The following is a 25,861-nucleotide window of genomic DNA, read 5'->3' on the forward strand; positions in this document are numbered from 1 at the left end:
TAACTATGTAAAGTGTGTGTGTGTGTATATATATATATATATATATATATATATATATATATATATATATATATATATATATATATATATATATATATATATATATATATATATATATATATATATATATATATATATATATATTTTAAATAAAAATATCTAAATACATTTTTATATATTTTCACCCAGTGTATGTTCTAGGAAACATTACTCCTGTCTTGAGGGTCACATGATCCTTCAGAAATCATTCTAATATGCCGATTTGGTGCTTAAGAAGCTTTTTTACTATTATTAATGTTGAAAACAGTTGTTTTGCCACATTTTTGTGGAAACCACATTTTTTCAGCATTCTTCGATGAATAGAAAGTTTGATGAATAGAATATTATTTATATGTTGTAATAGAAATGTTTTGTAATAAAGTCTTTACTGTCACTTTTGATCAATGTAATGCATCCTTGTGGAATAAAAGTATTAATTTCTTCAATAAAGGCCTCAATCCTTTGAGCAGTAGAGCACATCTGATGACACAATGAACATATTATGTATTTGATCCACCAGTTGAGACTTCTCTGAAAATCTCTATAGTCCTCTAAATAGCACCAGCTAACATGTTTAGCAAAGCGTTACCCCAACAGAATATTTCTGCTGTCCTTCACTGCATTTACTGTTGCTTTTCAATAACTTAATACCGGAAGTTTGGGCCGATTGGCTTTGAAATTCTGTCTGTTGTGCTGTCTAACTCACTATCTGTCCTTCTATCTTCCTGTCTAAGCGTCTGCTCTCTGCTTACATAGAGAGCTCACTTAAACTGCTCTCTTAAACAACGCAGTATTTGTTCAGGGCACTGTAACTGACCTTGATAGATTAGAAAGGCTTTTTACTTTCTGTGGGAGTATGAGTGTGTTTGAAATTATTAGTATACGTTTGAACGTGTCTGTTTTTTCCCCAAGCATTTGGTCTACGAAACAGATTCATAGATTTAAACAGGATAAAAAATATTTGAGAGTTTGTTTTTGCTTCCAAAATCTTGAGGCTCCCTCTGACACGGCTGTGCTTGCGCAATCTCTCCAGCCGTGTGTCCCTGTGTGCTGAATTATTCACATTAGTGACCCTGTAAAAAGCCTGCATAAGGTTAATTTGATACCAAAACTTTGCCTAGATTTTTAAAGGCAGTAGACCTTTTTTTCAGTTGGGCTACAAAGAACAGGGAGTGGAGACGAAGAAGGAAAAAATAACGAAAGCATGATAAAAAGCTCTGATAAGGGAATGACTGCGTTGTGTAGGAGTTGATATCAATGTTATCTATCGGTCTTTTTCACTCTCGTAGCCCTTCTGTTGTTTTTTTATGCCTTATCTCTCTCTACCAAAATGCCAGGAACAAAAAGGGAGAAAGAAAAGAAATTACCGTACGGATTATTCATGGGGCCTGCTGATAAAGCGGGTGATGCAAAAATTAAGAATATACGGGGCTATTAGGCTTTTTTTCTGATGGCAGTTGTTTTGCAGGATTATAATTTTTTTTAGGAGGGAAGCATGAAAATATCAGTTTGTGGCTGTTTCTCTCTGTATCTGTCAAAGAGTGAGTGATTGGGTCTTAGTTAACCCTTTCTGAGCCGTTTCTTAGTGGACACACACACCTTCATAACACACACACACACACACACACACACACACGCACGCACCTCAGCGTTTTTAGAGCTGCTGGCCTCTGATAAGGCTAACCTCAGTCTGACCCAAATAAAGAGGCCAAACACAGTGGACAGGCGTGTTGCAGTGGGCGACAGGCGTCTGCTGTTGTTGAGGACAGCTGATTGGGTGATCATTAGGGTGCAGTACAGTTACACTTACAAACATATTGTGGCAAGCTCAGTTCAATGGCTGATAAATGTTTCATTTTGACTAAACGTGTCTTAAAGGGATAGTTCATCCAAAAATGAAATGGAAATTACGATAGAATAATAGTTATGCAGCCCCTGCCTTACAGCTATAGTTTATAGTGACCAAAAGGTTTCAAGCTCAAGAAAAAACACACACCATAAAAGTGATCCATATCATTTGTATAATAAAGTTGTCTAATGAAATATTTCTATTTCTCTTTTTTTTCTCAGGTTTTTTTCGTAAGTTTAGGGTCAGTAAGATTTTTTTTAATTAAAAAAAAAAACTTTTTTCTATTTAATGTTTTTTAAAATGTTATTTATTTCTGTTTGTTTGGACTATTAAGTCATATTCAAAACCTTCAATTTATTACCATTTTGAAAGAAATAAAAATAGTAACTTCTGCATTTATCCCTTGGGTACAATAATGTTCTCTTACATCGGAGTGTGGTCCAGTCAGGAGTCTTTCTGTGGAGTCCATGTGATCTACACTTGACCCTTTTTTTATTTTTTTATTTGAAGGTCAGGTGGTACTCTAGTCCTGTGCCTGCCCAGACGCTTCAGATTTCCTCTTGTCTTTGTGCCTCAGGCTGTTGTTTGTGAGAGTGGCCTGTGTGTGAGAAGATTCAAGTGTATGTTGTGGTTGTGTTTAAGCATGTGCGTGTATGATAAAATGTATTTTTTTCCACAAATGTGCATTTTTGTTGGCATTTAAACAAGTGTTATTTGACTTTCTTGATTGTTTGCTTGTTCTGAGAACCGTGCACTTTAACAGGAAGAGACTAAATGACATGTTAAGTGACCAATCACAGTTTTGTTTTTACAAATGAGTAAAACAGCACATTGTGGGGAAAAACGCATTCAAATAATGGTGCGACAGATGATGGTGGAAACATTGGTGGAAAATGTGCATCGACATTCTTTCATCTAAGATTCAATTGGATCAGCCATTTCAGGCAGCCATGGTTTTTCCTATGTACAGTGCAATACATATCAGATGCACTATGGCTGGCCTGTACATGTCATTTAAGACTTATTCATACATTTGTTTCTCATATTCATCATGATGCTTAGCTGGAGACGTTTAACTGCATGCAACTGTATAATTTCAGTCAACATCTTTGCTTAATGCCTTACTTCTTGTATGTACTTTCTATATTATGCTTATAAGTCTGAAACATACTTCAGCACTTTTTAATGTTGAGAAGTCGCACACAAAGGCAATATGCAGCATTTGAGTTTCTGTGATACTGAGCATTATTAAATCAGATTGTGGAGTGAAAGGAATGTATAATCTCTACGAAAACTGTCATTTTAAACCTGTGCTACTGTTAGAGCCTATTTTGATCACAATCTCCTCGTGAATATCCCTTACTTGCGCACACACACATGCGTACGTGCACACACTTGGCTCCTTAGCCCTTTCCTCTTTGTGTCGTCTATCCCTCCCTTTCTCTGTTCTCCCTCCGTAAGCAGTGAGTCTTGTCTGAGTATTAGTATTAGAGGCAGCAGTGTCCCCTGAAGTAAAACAATCTGCTGTAATCTATCAGTGTGTTATCGGCCCTATCTGAGAGCTGGAGCGAGCCGGGCCGGGGCCATGGCGCCGTGCTCCGGAGCTGATAAAGTTTCAGAGTTCAGCGATGATGAATGTTAAGAAACTACACCCTCGTTAGAGAGGATGTGGACTTGGCAGGGACCATGAAGGGGACCGCACATGAAAGGAGGGAGAGAAAGAAAGGAAAATGTTGGCACCCCGTACCAGTTGCCAGGTTAGAGGTCAAGACCCTGTTATTACACAGACATTCCTGCTTTCCACTTTATATCTCTCCTTCACGATTTCTCTTTTAGTTAAAAACAAATCTGAATTTTATGCATAGACATATAGAGTGTAACAATACACTCATGTCACTATTCGGTTCAATACACTGATTTCACTATACGATGCTCTCACATTACTTTAAACTAAGCCAAAATGGAGTTAAAATAGACATATGATAAACAGTTAATAAAAATATATGAATTTAACCAGAATAGAAATATTTGTGATTCTCCTTATTTAAAAATACAGAATTATGCTAGACAAATATGCTTGCACTCTGTCCCTGACTACATGCATTTAAAAAGTTGTAATTATTGTGTCATTAAAAAAAAATATATTTTTTAAAATTTATTAATGATAATAAACATGGACGCTCAAATCTGTGAGCTAACAGTTTTACCATATTTAATGCACTTATTGTATGTGCAATCTCTATTTTTATGTGAATAAACGCCTAAATTAAATCTGCCTAAACTTATTTTTTTTTTATATAATTTAAAAAAAATATTGTATTAAAATATTTTCCTTTTGTTTGCAATTAAATGTACTTTATTTTTAGAGTTAAGTGTGACTTGACTGTAAAAATAAAGCAAAAATATGTGTAGGTAAATAAAGTTTTATTTTATGAATGTTGTATTGCTACATAAAATTTACTTGCATTCACCTTTATAAATCTACTGGGAAAAATTATGATTTAGTTGAAATGATGGTTCGTCTGATTGGTTATATAAAATATTTTAAAATAGATTTTAATATAAAAATATATAGGGAGAATTTTTTTCAATGTCAAGTGAAAGCTGAAAAAAAATGTAATTAATTGTTTTAGCTATATGATCCAGCCCTAATTTTAATTCCACATATATGACTATATCTTGATGATAAAGTTGCTGTCTTAGCTGGAGATTGAAAGTGCTTATCTCTGCCTCTAATAAACTAGTACAGTCGTTTTGCTCATGAGAAAGTTTACAGAGGACAGCTGGATGTCATCTGGAGTGACTGCTTTGTTGTCCACTGTCATTAACTAACTAATTATGTTGTGTATGTGAAGAACCAGCTTCTCATATCCAGACTCCAATCCTATGAACAATTGCAGAACTGGACCCAGACCTAGTCCTCTGGCCCATCATTCCAGTGACCTCTCTGCCTAAAGCCAGCACATCAGCTGCTCCCATCTATCAGTCCGTGTGTCATGCCTCAAAGTCCCTGATGACGATGCATTTGATAAGAGCGAGTACTTAGAAGAGCACAGTGCAAATAGCCGATAAAGCATTATTTTCCTGACAGATATTAAGTGCTTAGAGTTCAAATTTCAGGCTAATAGCTTTTCTGAGTCTTTACTCAAGATTTGTTGTGGTGTAACAAAAATAGCTCAGCTCAGTCTTGGGAGAGATGTGTGATGTTTCGTCAATGCAAAAACCTTCAGTCTAGTTTAACTATGTGGTAATAGTAGCATATTAGTTATTATCAGCCTATATATGGAGTTTTGTTATTAATTTATCAATATTGGAAACTTAATTGTGATGCTCATTTCCCCAATTATTACATTTTAGGCTATCTTTGTAGCCATCTATCGATCACTTAAAATTAATCTTTAAGAATGCTAAAAATATATTGGTACAATATTTACTGATTATCGGTATTTGGTATTCAATTGTGCATGTGCACCTTTGCTCTCACAAAAATGCTAATCATTTAGTAACATTTAAATGTAATCCTTTGCAGATGTCCAAAGTGATTATTATCCATTTTCATACTTTTATTTTTCATTTTTGTTAAGATAAAATAATATAGAACGATTTTAATTTTAATATTGGCCATTTATTGGTTATTTGGCTATTTAAATTTGACCATATTTGAATAATCTGCACATCCCTAGTTGCAAAATTTGGTATTTAAATGAATGAATTATCATTGTTTTATTAAAAACATGCCTAATTTCTATGAAAACATGGTCCTGGATTGCAGTGGAGATTATAATATATTTTTTTTGCAAATTGTATTATTTACTAATTTCTTTTTTGAATCGTGCATTAAAACAACCAAAAAGTGAATGCAAATAAACAATGCTAAAAGTGTATACAATTAATTCTTGGTGAATTCTCCCACTCTCATCTGAATTGGACCACGACTGACTTTCTTAAGAGCATGCCTTTCGTTCCCTCCTTGTGAGAAGTCATCTTTGAGTCTCCTGATAAACAGAAAGGAATTCTCAGTCTTAAAAGCTCTTAAAAGACTGGTATACCATTGTGATCATGACAAAGTTCATGAGCGTATAATGGAAGCTAATGTGACGCAGGGCGCGGGTAGCTTTGTTCGCAGAAGTGCAGAGCATTTAATAGAATCTGATAGGCGTCAGTCCCCGGGCCCAGAGGACAGAGGGGGGACTGCGCGCTCATCAAGGGAGTCAGACGAGCTCTGAAGGAATAATTTGTCAATAATTGGCCGTGTCAGTCTCGTTAGACATTTGATAATGTCCCGTTTCTTTAGGGTCGGCCCAGCAAATATCTCCAATGAAAAGCAGCGCATGGCAGCAGATCCCGGCTCCCGATAGCACCATTAAGGGCTTTAGAAGTATTTTAGCTGAATTCACACAAAGCAAAAATAGAAAAATAAATAATGAAAAAGAAAAGTGGAACATCAACTGTCAGGGAAGTGATATGGACTATAAAAATCAGTGGGGAGGGTTGTGAGATAAAAGATTATCCTTTTTTTCTGTCGCCTTATTGCCTCCTCAGCCATCACTGAGGCTAATTCGCTTATTCAAGCAATAGAGCAGACTTACAGTTCAGATGTGTGTGTGTGTGTGTGTCCTGTGGCCCTGTTTTAAGAACGCTTACTCTAGCACTGCAGTATCAAATCCAGATTTACTCTAAAAAGTGTTCAGCACAGGTGTCTGTTTCTGTCATTTTAAATTCAGTGCTGTATTTATTGGGGATCTTACAGTAGTTTGAACATGGGCGTTCTTCAGCTCTTTTGTCAGATCTCAAATAACTTGAAAAAGCATGGGATCCATTATCCGTTCGGTGAGGCCAGGCATTCCTTTCTGCAGATATGGCGGGAGGTCTATCTCTGAAATATCTCGTAATGGCTAACCTTCATCAGATTGCCTAAAATCCTTGATGACAGCCACATTCCAGAGAGCCACTCGGGTCAGTTGTTGTAGAGATGTCAGTATAGTGACACAGGCTTGTGTCCGACCGAATGCATGTTATCGTATGAATCTACGGCAGTGTCGTCAAGAGTTTGTGTGAGGTCTGTGAGCTCTCCCCTGGCCGTAGTTTGGGAAGGTGTCCCTATCAGAACAGAGATCAACCTGATACGAGCTGTCAAGCCCTGCTGTTGTTCACCCTGTGACCTTTCAGTCAACTGGGCCCGGTTTGCATGCACTGTTGCTCTTTCCATTTTATGCAAATACACTCTCAGAGGCTGCAGAGAGAAGTCTCAGCCCTGCCTGAAAACTGAAGTGTGTATATTGGTTTCAGTGTGCACAATATATGAGGCAGTGTGTTTGTTCTATTACTTTGTTGTTGTTGTTTCTATTATATTTAAGGGCCTGGAAAGTAAAAAAAAATAAAAATCCTTTTCATAACGTTTTTTGATCAGTATCTTTTAACTGACCAGAAAATCAATTAGAATTCATTCTGATATTTGTCTTGATTATTTGCATAGTCTTTTACCACAAATTAACTATTTGTGGTAAACTAATTAAATTACTAATTTTAACTAATTAAAATTTATTAATAGTTTTTATATATTTTTTTGTAAATGCTTTAATGAGGGATGCCCAATATTAAAGTCTAAAAAATGCACTGTATTGTAAAAAAAATAAAAATGTTATCTGTCAGTACTGTCAGTTTTTTTTTTTTTTATCTGTACATTATAATGTATTATGATGCCTGAATCCGCTTGTATCATTATAAAAGTTGATTTTGATCTTTTAAAATTTTTTATTTTTAAAACTTATTCTAATGACAACATTTTAATATCAGGCATTTATCTGGTCATAGCAGCAAAAAAATAACTACTGGCTTATCAGTATCGGCCAGAATGTTTATATCATCCTTCACATTTATTTTCAATGTTTTTGAAGTCTGCCCTCATCCCACCACCTTCATGCAAATGTTTCCCAAAACTAGTTATCACGTGGAATGAATTTTATACATATATGTGCCGAACCGTTGTTATGGATTATGGCATTTTCTCACATTAATAGGAAAAACTATTACAGTCAGTGTGGTACTGAAGTGCTGGAGTTCTTATTAATCAGAAGAGTGATAAGTCTTAAGAGTTAAATGATGAGAATGAGGGGATTGTGGGTAAAGGGCTTGGCTGGGTAGGGAGGAAAGAGACAGACGCATTAATATTCTCTTCCCCGTGAAAGTGTTTTGTAGAAAAAAAGGGAAAAGAAAGGAGACATCTATCGCTCTCACCCCATGCTTTTATTTCCTATTGCCTCATCTTAAATTTCCATTATTCACAGCAAAAAAGCCAAGCCTATTCACACTCTTCTCTGACACTGGCGGCCCCCCACACGCACACGCTCACATACATTCACTTCAACCAAACACCATTATTAATCATCCCTATCGGTTTCTTCCATCTCCCTGCTATTTGCTGTTTAATCACTAAAATAATATCAAGAGGGGGGGGTAGAGGGCCCGTTACCATGGCGACCAAATGGAAAAGGTCAGGGTGAGTTTATCTTATCAGTGATAGAGAATGGTTACTAATTACAGATAGGTACTACCAGTGCTCAGTCCACAGGGCCCTGCCTTAAAACACTATCAGCAATCCACACCAGCCTGATATTAAAATTATCTACAGTCATCCACATACACAAGCAGACACACCTCATTCTGGCACACATCGTACGAGATGGGCCTCGGCTCTCTGTAAGGTCCGTTAACCCCGCTAATTCACAAATTGTGCTAAAAACTACTGATAAACAGTTGCTATGCTAGTTGTTGAGAGCTGTACTGTTAGCTTTGATTTATGACAAGGCCTAGCGTGGATACCATTAATGTTTCACACTAATAGTGCAACCTTTATCAGTTTGAGTAAGTCATCTTCAAATATTTGCTGTATTAGTAAGCGTTATTTGTCGTGAAACTAATACCTAACATCCTGACAACAGAATCCTGTTCGCGGGTGACGAGATGTTCTGTTCCCCTGCTAAGAGCCACTGAACTGGCTTTGTAACCACTAAGCTATTGACCCAAACTGAAGCGAGTCGCTCTCATTAATGTTTCCTTACCATCATTCGCGGTTAATGACAAACCAGTTGTAATTAGATTTAGTGAGGCTGTGGAGATAACAACGCTAATTAATGGTAGGTGTTTGTGTACGTGCATCCGCACACATAATGTTAAAGCTGTAGTTCACCCAAAAATGAGCATTCTGTCATTATTTACTCACCGCTTGTGTGTTTTTCGTCCAGTGAGTACTGAAGGTGTACATCATGGACATTCATTTTAATATAATGAAAGTACATTAGGGCTGATTGGTGAATAAGTTGTTTGTTTTTGTCAGATCTTTTTGACGAATCTATTGATCCAGGTCACACAGCCGTTCTGAATGATTTGTTCATGAATCAATGATTCAGTGATTCAACAGTCAGCTGTCAACAGCTCTAAGGGGAATATTCTGTCATTATATACTCGCTATGTCTAAACAGTATAATTATTTTCTTTTGTTGAGTACTACAAGTAAATTGCTGAATATTGTATACCCTCTTTTTAATATAATGAAGGTAAATTTGGACTGATTAGTCAAGGAAATGTTTGTTTGTCCGATCTTTTTGATGAATCTTTTGATCCAGTTCACAGAACCGGTTTGAGTGGTTTACTCAGTCTAGTCGTATATGTTAAAACACTCTCACTAGAAGGAGAAGGTCCTGTCATTATTTATTCAACTACTTAATGACTTCTTCCTATTGAATACAAAAAGTGAATTTTTAAAAATGTAAATAAATGAATTTTTTGTTTATATTTTTGATGAATCTATTAGTTCAGTTCACAGACGTCAGTAGCTTTTTCTTAAAAATACTTGATATGAATGGACTACTTTTAATATTTGAATGATTTTGCGTCTTTTTTAAATCTTGAAAGCTCTAGTTCCAGTTTTTTTTGTAGTTTATGTTTTCATATCAAGGAAATTAATTGAGAACTTTAACAACTTATTTATGGGTGAGAAATTATGACAACATGTTCCCTTTAAATCTATGGATCTCTTTGCTGTTCTTTTTGAGTAACTTTTATCGTTGTACGTTTTTGTTAAAGAGAGCAAATGGACAAGTTCTGTTTGTTCGCGTCTTAGACATGCACATCAGCGTATGCTGGTGTTTCCGTGCACTCCTTCATTTATCATCTTTGACATTTGGCTGTGCTCTCTTTATCTTCCTCTCATCTGAAAAGAACACATTTTTCCCATCAGAAATCCCGTTGTGACTTTTGCGTTAGAGGGGTGGTGATACTTCCTTTTGCAAACGGCATCTCTGTATGTATCTTTCCCGGGCTGCGTTCCCTCGTCTACCCCCATCTCTTCTTCCCCCTTCTGTACTGCTCTCTCTTTCTCTCAACATGGATGTTATCGGAGGCACTGTGGGCTCCAGTGATGCCCTGCCTCTTGAAAATACCCCCTTTCTTTCCTGTTGCCAGCTGTGAGCTGATTTATATTTAACATACCTACTTCATCTACCCTCACCACCCCCACTCTACGTTCTCCATACTTATCTCTGGCACCCTCACACATCGCTGTATTTTTATTTACTTTTTTATTTTGTGCCTGTGCGACAATGGTGAAAGATAACATTTCAACAGCAAATCCTGCCTCTTTCCCTCTCTACTATCCTGCAGATACGTTTTTTTTGTGTGCTTGTACCTCAGATGTGGCACATACGTGCATGTACGTCTGACCACAGCTGAATAATGTGAATGCATGTGAACAAAAGTCTTTTGTATGGCTTGTGAATTCTTTCAGACGAGGGGGTTCTTTGCAATGGGTTTGGTGGGCTTAAATGGCCTGAGGTGGTGCTTTATTTTAAAATGATCATTCGCCCAAAATGAAAATTCTGTCATCATTTACTCACCCTCATATTGTTCCAAACCTCTTTGACTTACTTTCTTCTGCAGAACACAAAGAAAGATATTTTGATGAATGTTGGTAATTGAACACTTCCATTCTATGGACCAAAAAAAATAAATCCACAAACTTCTCTCAGAATATTTTTTGCTTGCAAGGGTGCTCCTCATGTGCATCTCATATTAAGAAAATGTTAAATAATCATTTAATATCTAGTAAATAATCATTGACTGTTTGCATGACAGTGCAAGAGTGAATGGTGTAGTTCTGGTTGATGAAGACTGCTGAAGTGTTTTAGTATATGTGTGTATAACCAGCCAGTAGCTCACTTTGTTGTCTGTTTTTATGTGCTTTTATGGTGATTAAGTCATAACAATCATATAAGAGCCATAAAGGGCTTTTCTCTGCCTCTTCACAAGAAGTACAAAAGAAATATACACATACACCCACTCACACTACCAAAATATTCGTATAGAAAACACTAAATGTGCACTATATCATTCAAAAGACTGGGTGTTTTTGAAAGGCATCTCTTATGCTCACAAGTGCTGCATTTATTTGGTCAAAATTCAGTAAAAGCTGTAATGAAAGTGAAATATTGCTACAATTTAAAATAATTGTTTTAATATATTTTAAAATATAATTTATTTTTGTCATAGCAAATGATCAGCAGCCATTACTCCAGTCTTCAGTGTCACATGATCCTAGAGAAATTATTCTAAGATGCTGATTTTGCTGATCAAGAAACATTTCTTCTTATGATCAATGTTGAAAACAGTTTTGCTGTATAATTTCAAGGTACTTTGATGATAAAATGTTCTGATGAATAGCATTTATTTGAAATGGAAATCTTTTGTGACATTATACAGTAAATGTCTTGATTCTCACTTTTGATCAATTTAAAGCATACTTGTGGAATAAAAGTGTTCATTTCTTTTAAAAAGAATCTTACTGACCTCAAACTTTTACATGGTAGTGTATACATGTTAGTTATGTCCAAATTGTGTCCCCTCTGTCCCCTCTCTACTATCTTTGTCAATAATAACTGCCCACCAACTATTGCTGTATATTATATTATAACATGAAATTCTGTCTACTTTCTTAATTCGTATTCCTGTGCACAGAGTTACAAATCTTAAAATATTTGATCAAAATAGAATAAAGGTGAAACACCTTTGCTTTTGTATTGATATCACTTAAACTCTGCAGGTTGTTGTATGGCCTCATCCTATAGTGTAGATCTATTAATTACTGAAGCAAAGTGTTGTAAATGGCAAATCTTGTGAACTTTAAACATCATATTTTCTTTCTGGCTGCTGTAGTGTAGACTTTCTGCTGCTCTTCTTTGGGGAAATCTTGTGGTCTTGTGCCTCAGTCTGCACATCCGTGGTGTGTTTGTGTGATCTACCATGTTTAGTCTTTAGTCAGGACTGGAGCAGCTGGGTATGTGTCTGTACGGGGGAGTTGGACGATCTGCACAACCCTTTGTCTTCTTGAAGCTCAGACCTCAGGGTCAGAGTCTGGATAAACGGTGAAGGCCGTGCGCATGTCTGTGTTTGTGAATGTGTGTGAAGAGTGAGAATCATCATCTCTAGTTGGGGGATGACGATGGATCTGCTGTGTTCTGTCAGAAGAGAAAGTGAATGGCATGATGGAATGGTGAAAAGAGGGAGGGAGAGAAGGATGAAAGGCATCTCCTACACATACCGTCGCGATGGCTGCCTCTCCCTTTTCCTCTGAAGAGTCTCAGAAGCGTTCTGGGTGAAGATGAGTCTTAAGAGGGATCGCTCTCATCCTCCCTCTACTCTTTTAACCCATCCGCTTCGCTGACACATTCGCTCTCTGACACAATCACTCTTAGATATAGTATAAAACACACACATAAGCGTGCAAACATGCAAAGTGTCTTTGAGGTTACGGCGTCTGATATTAATGTATACTTGTGATATTAGTTTAATCTGCGCTTGTTTTTTTTGTTGGCTCACGCTGCTTTAATTGAAGAAGTTTTCATGGGAAAAGAATGTGTCTGAATATTGCCTCAGGCTTATCCAAGGACAGCTCCCATCAATCAAGTTAGGGTCTGATAACAAATGCAACAATGTCTTTGAGAGGCCGTTCACCAGTACTATGAGAGTCTGTTTTACCTTGTTCAGTATTTGATGAGGTGAATGTCATTAAATAAAATGATATCAATATCTTTTGTCTTTAGACCTCCTTAAAAAGGATAATTCACTTAAAATTAAAATTCTGTCATCTACTGTACGCATCTACTCACCCTCAAGTCGCTCAACACATTTTTTTTCTGTGGAACGCAAAAAGAAATATTTTATTCTTTTCAACTAGAAAATGTCCAGTAACGTTTTTTTCCTCCTTTTTTGTGTGTGAGAAATTTTATTAAATTGTAAGTTAGTTATTAAAATTCACCAATGTTTTATAATTATAGAAAACCCACCTCAACCCACCTATTATTATTATTATTATTATTATTATTATTATTATTGTAATTTAGCAAATAATCTATAATCAGAAATCAGAACATTCCACCCATGATATCTCAAATAATCAAAAAAATTAAGAAAAATATATAATATATTATTTACTCATGTATCTTAAAAAAATAATAATAATAATAATCCAATAGTTTTTTTCACATTTTTAAGTGTTTGGGGTGGGTTGAGTGGGATATTTTGCTTGTACATTTACAAAAAATGTATTACTATAAATTTACTATAAATTGTGCATCTGATTAGGATATGATGCTAAAAATTACATTTTCAGGTGACCTGAATTTTTTCATGTGTTGGCAGAAGTGCACTTAAAAATAAAATTATTATTTAATGTTTATTTTGCAAGTGCATAAGTGTTAACACCTATTTTTTCTTTGGCTGACAGACAAGTCAAGATAAAGCTTGTTTAATGCAGAATTTGGAAACAATCTTCAGCTAAAACATGAATGTAATCAAACATACACAGGGCAATATGTGTGCCTTCCCGTATTACGCTTGTATGTGTGTTAACAGGTTGTGACCCCTGCGTAACCCCACAGCTCTGTTTGCACCGATGCTCATTATTCCATTAGACACATCCTAGCAGCTGTTGCCCTGACCTCTTGAATAGACAGAGAGCTTGATGCGGCTTAGAGACTCTTTAGCTAAACGTACACTTATGTATGTTTATGTATTGATCTGAACCTCCATTTGGGTGGTGGGGAGGTGGAGAAGTAGGGGTACTTCATACAAAAGAGCTGTTAAATTGTGTTCCAGATAAATAAGCATGATAATGCGATGTCCATATGCTTGTCAGATTCCTTTCACAGTTTCATCTCTCTAGCTCTGTTCTAAACCTAGTGAGGTGCCTATTGCTAACTGTTATTAGCATGTTGTTGAGCTAATAAATTATTCGAAAATAAGCTGAAAACTACACAGAATGAACACATAATGGGTCCATTTTTAATTAGAGAACTATTTTATTTTTTTTATCAGTATTTGTGGTATTGAATTAATTATTTATTAGTACATTAAAGCCCAATATAAGCTATGCTTTGGTTTTTACGTATACACAGAGGTACCGTACACACTAACTAGATTTTTTTTTCCGTACATGCACCTTGTTTTTTTATTTGGTGCTAATTAGTTTGCTCAGCTAGTGACAACACTGCCTCAGCCCATTGTTTTGCTTTCGAAAATAAATGGATAAAACTGAACAACAACAAACTACTCAAGGCAACAACAATAGATTTCTGCATTAAGATTTCCGCAACTCTAGTTAAACCGTTACAAAGACTGACTTTTATTGGTCATAAAAGTTGGAATAGAACTACAGGATAGAATTATAGCAAACACTGGACAAGGATGAAACTCAAATGGAGTATACTTTGGAAGCTATGCGATCAGCTACATGCATACGCTAGGCATTTGCATCAAAAATTAAGTTTACTTTGGGCTTTATACTCAGTGGCCAGGTATTCAACTTTTTACAATAACAATTTGTGTTTAAATATACAAATTGAAATGCTTCATCTGTACTGGTGCTTGAACTGAGGCGACTACAATGATATGTCACGCCACATTTAAAGAGTGTCAATACAACATTTATTGTTTGAATTTCATTTGAGCGATTATTGGATGGGAGACGCACTACAAATAATGTTTGAAGCTTTGTTCACGCATCAACTGAAAACAGCATAGATTAAAAATTTATTTTGGAGAATTTAAGAATCGATTTAATAAAAATTAAGATGAATTACTTTTTAAATTAATTAATATCGTCAACCTAACCCGAATTTCTCTCAGCTCATCGGCCATCCTGGCCCTATAATGCTGTTTTGGTTGTGAGCTATCTAGGCTTTGTAACATCTTTGTCCGCTCCTCAATTCTTAAGAACATTTCCGTTTTAAATCGTAAACAGAAATTTTCCACAGCGTGGCGCAAGGAGAGAGGAGGAGAGATTGAACTGGGGGGAGTGAAGTTGCCAGGCAGCCAGAGTGGAGACCCTGGACTATCGAAGCCAGGCACGCAGACAAGAGCCAGGAGATAAGCTGCCTGATAAAAGATAGAAAATAGCAGCAGATTTCAACTTTCCCACCATCCAAGATTCGCGGGGAGGAGGGGCGGCTGAATCAACTACTTATTTCATCCATCCATATCTGTCTTTCCCCACGAACAACTTGCAAGTCTATTGAGAAGGCACACACACACACACACACACACACACACACACACATTCAATCCTAGCAATGGGCATTTCACAAATGATATAAACACTCTTTTCCAGTCCTCCAACATCTATCCTGACCTTCAGAAGAAAAGGTTCCTCTGCATCACATGCTTTTCATATAACTCGTCCGTTTGTCTCACTCACTCCTAGCTATTACTTTTCAGTCATTCTCTCATAAATACTCACACACACACACACACACACACCCTCTTTCCTATCGTATCTTTCTCACTCGGCAAACAAATACAGGCACACATGCTAAGATATGAGTTCGTTTACTTGCACGTATAATCTGTTTAGTCTATTTCTGCTGTTCAAGCAATGGGAGGAAGGTTGGGGGTGAAGCAGAGATGTGGCTTGGTGCAAGATGTGTGTGTGGTGAACTACCAGTTGTGGGGTGTTTAGCAATGTCTCTGAAGAGGGAAAATGTGCCTCCTCACCTCTCCAGGAAATGGGACCAGTTAGTTCTTATATTCCTCAGCGAGTGTTTTTTTGTCATTTATCTAGATTACTTACCATTATAGAGTAAACATACAAGTTATTTTTTTTTATTAATTAACTAATTAATTTAATGCATCCTTGCTGAATAAAACTATTTATTTATTATTATTTTATTTATTTATTTAGTCAAAATCTCACTGACCCCAGGCCTTTCAGTGGCATTGTACAGGCCAACAATAAAGGTTTTTCTGATTCTGTATTCCACATTTCCGCATATGAATGAAAATTAATCTAACTTTGTCATACCAGGTTCCCATAGTGAAGGAAACCCATCAGGGAATATCAAAATCATGATTTAAAGGCCTGGAAAAGCCATATAAATTTAATACAATCATAAGAAGTCATGGTAATTTCTATAGTGAATATATCTAATTGGGTGAAAATTCCTCTTTGTGAGCAAAATCTCTATTAAAGGATTTTTTTTCGTGTTCATTAAAGGAAGGAAAAGTCTCAGAAATTGGCTTTTTTACACTCCTTTCATTCTTGTGAATGTGAGGTTTTTTTTTTTAACCACAATCTTATGTAATGACTTGAAATATAATTTCCCCCTCTCACCCCGCAAAAGTTTGTGTGTTGTGACTGAATAGTAAGACTGTGAGTGTTCCAACAGGGAAAATAGACGTCAGTAGTATTCTTTTTTTCCTCTACAGGAAGGCTCTGATAAATTGGTGAGAGCAGGTTTGTTGAGCTGTACTTGCAGGGGTAGTTTTTCTCTCAAAGGGGCATGAGAAATACCCTCACATGCACCATTCATCTGTATGGCGAGCCGACTGGCTTGTAACCTTAGAGATATCATTGCAGACAATCGCACATGCCCTCTGTGGACACAAAGAACAATTTCCAGAGGAGGGGTAAAATCTGATTTCTCCCCTGTTCGGTCAATCCATCTCTCTGTTTTTATTCCTCCATTCTTTCTCTCTCTTTCAGTCTCCAGCCCTATCACCTCTCTTTGACCATTATCTGGCAGACAGCTCCTGCTCATTAAGGAGTTAATTTTCTTCTCTCTATCTCTGATTAGTATAGTTGAACCTAAAGCACTGTGAATTCTTTAAATTTTCCCTCCCCGTTATCAAAAAGAGAAAAAGGGGAATGGGGGATATTTAATCGTTTAAGTAGTCTTCCTGGGGAACCGCTGCTGCCGTTTCTGTTTTTTTTCTCTTCCCAGCAATGTAAAGAAATCCTGCCGAAGCCGCTCAGCTCAGTAATTCAGTTTTTAAAGCATGAAAAAAAAACGACTTGATGAAATTCCACTATCAGCGTCGAACCAATATGCAAAATATCTCGCTGGAAATCAAATAGCTATTATGTTTTCATTTCCACGTCGGCGTATTTGCTTAATGAAGAGGAGACAGATCAGACCGGTAGAGTCTGCAGGAGGCGATAACCGGGAACGGCTCGCAGCTATCCACACAGAGTGACGCTCCCAGTCAGAGAGAGAGAGAGAGATGAAGAGTGAAAGAAAGGAGAGAGTAATGGGGAAAGGAAAGAACTTGCACAGGCAAGAGAGAGGCAGAGAAAAGGTACAGACAGTAACGTGATGGAGGGATGTAAAAAGCAGAGAAGGAAGCGTAGAGTGAGAGAAGAAGATAAGGAAATCAAGGGATGTCTTTAAAATGTGCCTCTTTGCAGTGTCCTGGGCTCACGGCTGTTTGATGTTTGACAACCTGCTGACAAATCCATGGCGAGGATCAGTCAGGCCCGTTAGAAGTGCTCCGATGCCCAGCGCACATGAATATCATCACCACACATTATCACCTTACAATAATCAGTCATTATCATAAGTATTATAATCACTCACTCGTGTGATTTGACTGATGGAAATGAGAACAGTATCTTCCTGCGCTGTTTACTCTTTTTATTTCATTATTAACAAGCCTCATCAAGTATAACTATATTATTTGTTCTGTGCTCGTGCTTGGTCTTAAGAGTTTTTGGTGAATTATTCTTCTTTGTTCTTACACTTTGTTCATGCTTTGGCAAATACAAAAGATATTGTGTAAATATACTGTGGTTCTTGCGGTGTTTTATTCATAAGCCCCTCTCTTTCTCTCTCTCTCTCTATTTTAAATTTTAGTTCATAGAGTATGACTTAAATATTGGTTTGTTTTTCACATGTAACTATTGTATGACCTCAAAAAAAGGGTATTTAGATTCTATGATACTTTTATCCACTTTCATTGCATGTAAAAGAGCAGCATGAACATTCATCCAAGCATCTCCTTTTTGTATTGCACAGAATAAGAAGTCAGACTGTCTTTCTTTTATGTTTTTTTTAATTGTCCTGCATTGTGATGAAAAATATTCCATGTATGATTAATAAAGGGAAACAAAGGTAAACACCGTTTGCAAATAAACATTCAAGTAAATCTGAAAAGATGATCGGTTCATGTGCCGCTTGAACTGAGGCAATCACTGATCTGTCACGGCACATTAAAGAGCCACAAAACGGTATTTATTGTTTGAATTTACCAAAAGTAACCTGCTCTGTCTTGTCTGTTGGCACGTTGTCAGTTTCCTCTTTGCTCCGTGATGTATTTTTTACTGTGCGAGAATGTGATGTGTAGTGTGAGAGCGGCATGGCTTGTCAGACACTGTAACTAAGGAGTGCGGGTTTTTGCGAAAGGATTGCATGCATAATTTATAACCAGTAAAATGCTGTTTACAATAATTTTAGATGGAATATAGCATTTCACATTTAAAATTTTTTTTTTAATAGATACCACCCACGTACCAAAAAACAATGTACGTTTTTGTGGCAGGCTTGCTCTGTAGCCTTTAATTATAAATGTATGACTGTGTAAATAATAACACACCATGTATAGAAACACAAAAATTAATTTAGATTTTGCAGGTCCTAGAGACTCCACGGTGCAAGCTGTTAATTTAGTACAGTGATTAATAATATTGCACCGCTGCCTCGCTTTAATCCATTGTGTAAGTGCCTGTTTCTAATTGTAAATGTTGTCTTGTCAGTGACGAGACACTTATGCCCTGTATGTCTGAAGTTTTACTGAATGAACACGAGTGCTATTCACTACCTCATTTCACACCGCATGCTGTTTTGGCAGAAACGGAGATGGCGCGAGGCTTGGCAAAGGAAGTGAAAGTCCACTCCTGTTCGTCAGTGTGTCCGCAGAGTTCCTGCCAGTGCTGCGCAAGCCCAGAGGCTCCCAGCTTATCTACAGCTGCAGCGGTGCTGGTGACACGAGTCCCGTCCAGCCAGGCCTCTGTCTCAGCACTCGACTGGCTCATCAATCATTTCAGCACATTTTCAGCTGGCAGATCAATAGCTCCTTTTACCTGTCTGTATATAAACTGATCAGTCTTCTCATCAGCTGTTTTAGTACTGAGAGATCAGTTCGAAATGATACATTTGTGAAGTCTCCTTTTGATTTATGCGGGATGCTGTGCTTTCAAGTGCCCGGTCTTACCCTTGGATCCGTCTAATTAATATTACTAAGAGTGTTTAAATGCCCTTGGCTATGATCAATGTGAGTAGCCACTTGTGCTTGAAATTATAAGTCAGGTACCGCAGTACTTCCCTGAACCCACACACACACACACAGCTCTCACCATAGGCTCCCAGTTCTCCTCGAAGTATCTTTCTTTGCAAGTCCCTGATTTCCTGATACAATCGGTGTTCTTTTTTCCGCTGTGTTTGGGCTGTTTGGTAATGTGGTGATTAACGTGGGGGTGAGGAAGTTTGTTCGTTTAATCAGGGCTCAGGTTTGATGTGTTGTCTCTTAGTTTAATCACTGCCGCTAAGCGCACTGGTTTGATGTGGACAGAGCTGCTTAATAAAGCACTATCTCCTCCGCCTTCATCAGCTTTCTCACTTTGTTCTGCCTGTTCGAGTGCCAGTTAGAACTCAAAAGTGAATTTCTTTCAGTTCATCTTTTTTTTCTTTTCCTTTAGACAGAATGGGGGCTTAGTCCATATGGGCAAAAAGTGAAAAGTTAAATTTTGTTTTTGTATTATATTATAATTTATATTTTACATCATAACATTAATAATTATTATGATTATTTTTCAGGTTTAATTTAAATTAGAATTTTATCTCGCCGTATGTCAAAAGCGCTCTTATTCTACATATGTTAAATGTTCCAGAGTGCCAGATTTATTTTTCCTTTTGTTTTGTTTTTTTATTAAATTTACTTCAAATTAAGTTGTCTGCTGACATTTTGCCAATGTAGGCAATCCTTTTTCTGTGTTCAGTTCTGTGAAAGATGCATATTATTCCTTATATAAGATGAAGAGGTTGAGCAGAAACTTTTTCTGCACCATTTGATGTCTGCAAGCAGTGATGCGGCGATTTATTCATTTCACCAGAGCAGTAATAGGAAAGAAAATCATAATTCAGACTTACATTTAAACACGAAATGTAATTGGAATTTTAAACAGAGGAGCCCCTTTGTACAATTATGATTAAAGGAAAATTAATTGTATGAAAATGTCGCCACAGATATAGAAAATTAGATTTAGCAAGGCCCGGACTACATTCTAAAAATATGGCGTATGGGATCGATCTTTTTTACTTTTCTCTCTCACACGTCCTTTATTACTAAGGTCCAAATCTAAGTGTGTTAATTTTATCTGAAATTACAGTGAACCATGCAGGCGTGGAAGTCGAAATTAGCCTAAAGATGTTTCATTTACAAAGACAGAAACACTTTGTCAGGGAGCGATTGTTTCCAAGCATTATCTCCGCCTCGTTTTAATTGCTTTGGAAGTGAAATTAACAGAATTAGAAAAATTGCCTTTGCCTTTTTCTACAAGGCTCTTTATTCACGGGTATTGTTGTGTGCTTTGTATAGATTATAGGCCTCTTTGTTCTAGGAAGTGTAAATATATACGCCTCCAGTCACGGCTTTAGCTCCGAACAATCCCCTCTCTGTTCATCACAACTTAATGAAAATTAATTTACCAAAAACTGTGGTAAAATCCGATTTTCCAACCCCTGGTCATTTTGCTTTAGATGCAGATGCGTTAAACAGTGGGTGTCCTGGTTGAGTTAAGTGCAGTGAGGATGTGCTTTGGTGAATTTATGTGATTCTTCTCAACTATAGTTCTGCTCATCTTAAACCTCACTAGAATAACAATACGGCTGGCGATGGTTGAATTAACATGCAAACCGCTGTGGTGTCCACTACAGCAGCCCTTGTCTATCACGTATCGCATTATAATATTCTTAGAGAGCTCTTTTTATTGCATGGCTTGTTCTCTCTAAAAAATAAAATGAATTTAAACTGATTTTATGTTAAAAAAATGTAACACAATTAGTTTTATCACCAAACTTAACCTCCTGGAAAGTTTTTTTTTTGAAGATCAGCTAATTAAATAGGTATTTTTTTTAAACACCAGCGTTTGGTTATCTCATCATGGTTGGAAAATGTAAGGTTTTGTTCAACTGCTGCCAACTGGGAATGTATTGAGTTAATACAAATGAGTTAATCATCCCGGCCAGTGATACAACACACACACAGTGTTCATTTACCGTACGTCCTTGTGGTCTGAAGCTCTGGGACTTCCAACCAATTAAAGCTGTAAAATGCATGTAGAAAGTAGGTTTGAAATGAATCAGAATTTTCTTTCTTAATCCTGTACTTTATCACATTTTATTTACAGAACACCCTACTTCCTTTAAGACATTAACAGGGTATATTCACATTATCTAAAGCCTCTCAGTTGAGGGTTTTGCATGATATGGGATCTTTTAAAAGGCCTTTTAATGTCGGACGACTTTTATTTTATATTGCTTTTCTCTTTATGACCCCTCTCTCTCTCTGTTTTTCTTTGCAGGCTCTACTGGGGAGCTTAATGGAGGTGAGGATCCATCTGATGATGTAAGCATGTCAGGAGAGGAGGGTGGAGCTTCAGACCAGGAGGACTCTGCAGAGTGTGACAGTTCAAGTCCACCTTCATTTACACCACTTTATAACGAAGGTGAAACGACGCATGCTAAACCAGCTGTTGTATGAAAACCATCAGAAGCTGCCCAAATGTTCCCAACAGTGTGTTTATGGTCTGACATAACCTGTATTGTTTTGTGATGAAACAGTTTTAATACTGATGTCTATTGAAAACAGTAATGCATATCTCGCTAGCATCTGATCATCTGAAAAACAGGTTCTTTTTGTTTTTTCTTTTTTATATATAAAGAGTCTTCATGCTCCTTTTTTCTGTACATCAAGCTTCCAAAAAGGACAAAAAAAGAAAACAACACCATCAAAGCACCTTCCATGAGCTTCTGGAGCCATTTGATAGCTTCTTTGAAGTACAGACTGAAATTTTTAACTGAAAATCTGCTGTAACTTTCTAATAAATGTCAGTGGACATGACATTATCGTTTGATGCTGCTGTCCAGCTTGGCACAATGCATCTTAAGCTTCCATATTTGACTACATAGTTTTTATCGAACTTGGAATATAGTGTGGAATGAGTCAATATTATTTTTATGCTATTTTTAAATGTATTTTTCTGTAGTGTTTTATATATAAAAATAATGGGGAAAAAATCACAGCATGCTGCTTTGAAATGAGAGAAGAGTGTAAATAATGACAGAACTAATCCTTTATGAAATAACTGTTGAGGAAAAGGAAACGCTCTCTGAATGAGGCAGAACGCTTTCCTCTGAAGAGAGTCCATCGTAACTTAAAATGAGATAATCTAACTGGTTTAGTTTCTGGAAGTGTTATATTTTATAGATTTAAAAAAAACAGGTTCTCTCTCTTTTTTTTAACGAGGTAAAATAATTCACTTTTTGCAGACATTGATGGTTGACTTGTTGCATTTTCTGTCTGTTTTTCCAGCCGCAAGATATTTAAGACACATTTTTAGTTAAGATTTCAGTTTTTTTTCTTTTAATCTGTAAAATTCCTGTTCTTGTGAAATTGGGGACTGAGGAGATAAGAGACGGTTCGTTGGCTGCTTTTGATAAACGCATGGAAATTCTGTCAGGTGCTAATCGTGACTAGTTTAGAGATTGCTCTGTTTTGTTTGTGTGTGTGTGCATTTAGACATACGAGTATGTGGTATTCGCAAGTTCACTTTCGAGGTGCTATTTGTCATCCTATTTTCCGGTGTGAAAAGAGGGTCTACGTTAACGTGTTTCTTTAGCTCTTTTTTTTCCCCCTCTATCAATCTCTCGCCCCCACCCCTCGGAGCTCCACTGTTGCCTGGTGCTGCTATTATCAGCCTCTGTAAATCAGCCGTGTTTGACGAACCTGCTCTTTCAACCTGCGATCAATACCAGGTCTTTATCAGGCCAGCAGTGGCTAATAAAGGCAAGCTCCCTTATCCACCATCTGGGAGAGAAAGAGACAGGCGATAACCAACTGATAACTGCTTCAGAAAAACACTCAACCAGTCACAGGACACACATTGCCGATAACCACCTGTAAAACATAAATATAAATGAAAATACCACCTTTTAATAATCATTAATGGCAGGAACCTGCTGGTTTCCACATGAAAGGGCCGGTCTGAAGCGATCCAAAGAAAGATCTGATGAAGTCCTCATCTGTATCAGCAGAGAAGCTTATAAACCTTAAGCAAAGATGGCTCCGTGTTCCTGAACACCTTTTGTTATCTCAAACCCAGTGAGGAGGTTTGATCGCGGGCCTGATCCGGCTTATGTTTTCGCCGAGGCTGAAATAGTTAACTGGATGGAAACATCTTAGCTAGCCCCATTTTGGGGCACCATGTTGGACTCAGAGATGATACAGTTGAGCCCTTTGTAACTTACAAGAAAAGATCTTGACCCTGCCACGATGATCAGTTTGGGAAAAAGAACTTTGACTCTAAAAAATGAGGCCAGCCAGAAAGAATGGAGCAAGTTGGGTGACTTTGCTCTCCAGGTGTGACAAGGGAAGTTACTGTTATCAGATGAAAGGAGGTTGTTGGGTTGGGGATGCGGTGTGTGTGTGTGTTTGCATGTGCTGGTAGACTAAGGAGACTGTCGAGGAGCCAGGATGGTGGCAGCACCCATCCACCCCACCTTCTTTTCCTGATACCTGCCGTCTCTGCTCCGATGATATGGGAGATTATATTGATAATATTAAATGCAATAACTGTGGCTCCAGCTCCTCTCCCCACGCTGAGCGCTGCTGGATAAAATCAATGTGCCATTCAATGTGATTTATAGCTGAAAATAATAGGGCTTCTTAGGCAGGGAGGGAGGCGCGTCATGGGACGGCATGCGCCGGGACAGGCTGAGAATGGAGGTTGGGCCTGGGTGGAATTGTCGGGGTTGATGAGAAGGGCGTGTGCCTGTGTGATTTATTTGATGATGAAGATCTAATCTTCAACCTGTTGCATTAATAACGGCAGCTCTGACCTGCGTTATGCAGACGGACATTTATGGCCGGTATCGATTGGCAGCTATCGCTGTTTATCGCCACGGGAATGCAAGGGTAAACATGCCCTTTGTGCACCACAGATGAGCTGTAATCGAGGTGGGGTGAAGGGGGAGGGAGTTGGGGAAGGGGAGAAGATGAATAGTGGAGTGTGGGAGAGAAGAGGCCAAGAAGTCATGTCAGTTTACTCGTATACATGCAACAGTGGCACTCAACCAACCGAAAGAGAGGAGAGACTGCTATCAGCAAGGTGATCGCTTCGATCAAAGAGAATAACTAATCATTGGCATCAATGTCTGGGAGATCTGTACTCTGTCTTTCACACTGATGAAAAAGATTGGCCTTAATAAAAGGAAGACGCTGGCCGTCTGTTAGCAGGGGTTTCCAGTTCTCGCTTGGTAAATCAAAAGGGCTCGGGTGTATACTGAGATGTTGTGTTGCTGAATGGCACAGGCCTCTCTTTTAGCCACCTTTGATCATCAGAGCAAGACCACCGTGCTCATTTGTTGAGTATAGGAGAACTGTACATCATGAAACATGAAACATCACACTCATGATCCAAAAATGACCAATTGTTCATATAAATAATAATTAAAAGGAAAAATATTGATATTATGTTTCATGTTTTATGATTTAAAATTATTAACTACCATTTGAAAGTTTGGGGACAGTAACATATTTACTTTAACAATTTAATACAGTGATGGATTTTACGATATTTTTTTTTTAAATAAATTAAGTGAGAATGCAATGATCAAAACAATTTTAAACACTGATCATAATTCTTAATAAAGTTTCTTGATCACCAAATCAACATATTAGAATGATTTCTGAAGGACCATGTGACAGTGAAGATTGGAGACTGCTGAATATTCAGCTTTACCATCACAGGAAAAAATGTTTTAAAATATATTAAAATAGAAAACTGTAATTATATTTCACAATATTGCTGTTTGTGCTGAATTTTTGAACAAATAATTGCAGCCTTGGTGAGCAATAAGAGACTTCTTTCTTTGATCAGTAGTGTGCTATTATATGATGATAATATTGCTTTAACAAAAAAAAATTAAACCAAAATAAATGTTATGGTTGGTAGGAAACCTTTTCTCACATTCACTCACCACTGGCAGCTGTGACAAACGTTATTGTGAAAGTCGTGGAAACATTTAGTGATTAAACAAGTAATGACACAATCATGAAATAAGTAACATACAATCAGCTGGTCATTATTGCAAAATAATCTCTTAAAAAAGGGTGACTGGGAACCCCAGGGTGAAGCAGATCACTCCGAAGTGGGTTAATTTGCAATAATGGCAAACTAATTATTCCATTTTTTTCCATATATTTTTTCATATGTATTTTAGCGATCATAATACAAAAACTTTTGTCTGCAGAATGCTATGATTTGACCAAACAGAACAAGTACTCCAGATAATATAGCACAAATTAAATTGCACAAACAAACTTTTTAGAACTGGACTAATAAATATGTGTTATGCTGTTTCCCTTACAAAT

General features: G+C 37.1%; 1 protein-coding gene across 2 annotated transcripts in view; it reads left to right on the top strand.

The window, feature by feature from the left end:
* The window catches only part of LOC306888407 (zinc finger protein ZFPM1-like), a 76,546-nt gene that overhangs the window by 13,983 nt on the left and 36,702 nt on the right, over positions 1-25,861 (top strand). For both annotated transcript variants that reach the window (XR_013785742.1, XM_079446677.1), the window contains exon 2: positions 21,792-21,935. Coding sequence is in view for 1 of the 2 variants with exons in the window: in XM_079446677.1 (XP_079302803.1) it covers positions 21,792-21,935 (144 nt within the window). In the remaining variant the exon portion in view is untranslated. The remainder of the gene's footprint in view (positions 1-21,791; positions 21,936-25,861) is intronic.

This window comes from Barbus barbus (genome assembly GCF_936440315.1).
Source record: "Barbus barbus genome assembly, chromosome: 22".
In the NCBI taxonomy this organism is placed as follows: domain Eukaryota; kingdom Metazoa; phylum Chordata; class Actinopteri; order Cypriniformes; family Cyprinidae; genus Barbus; species Barbus barbus.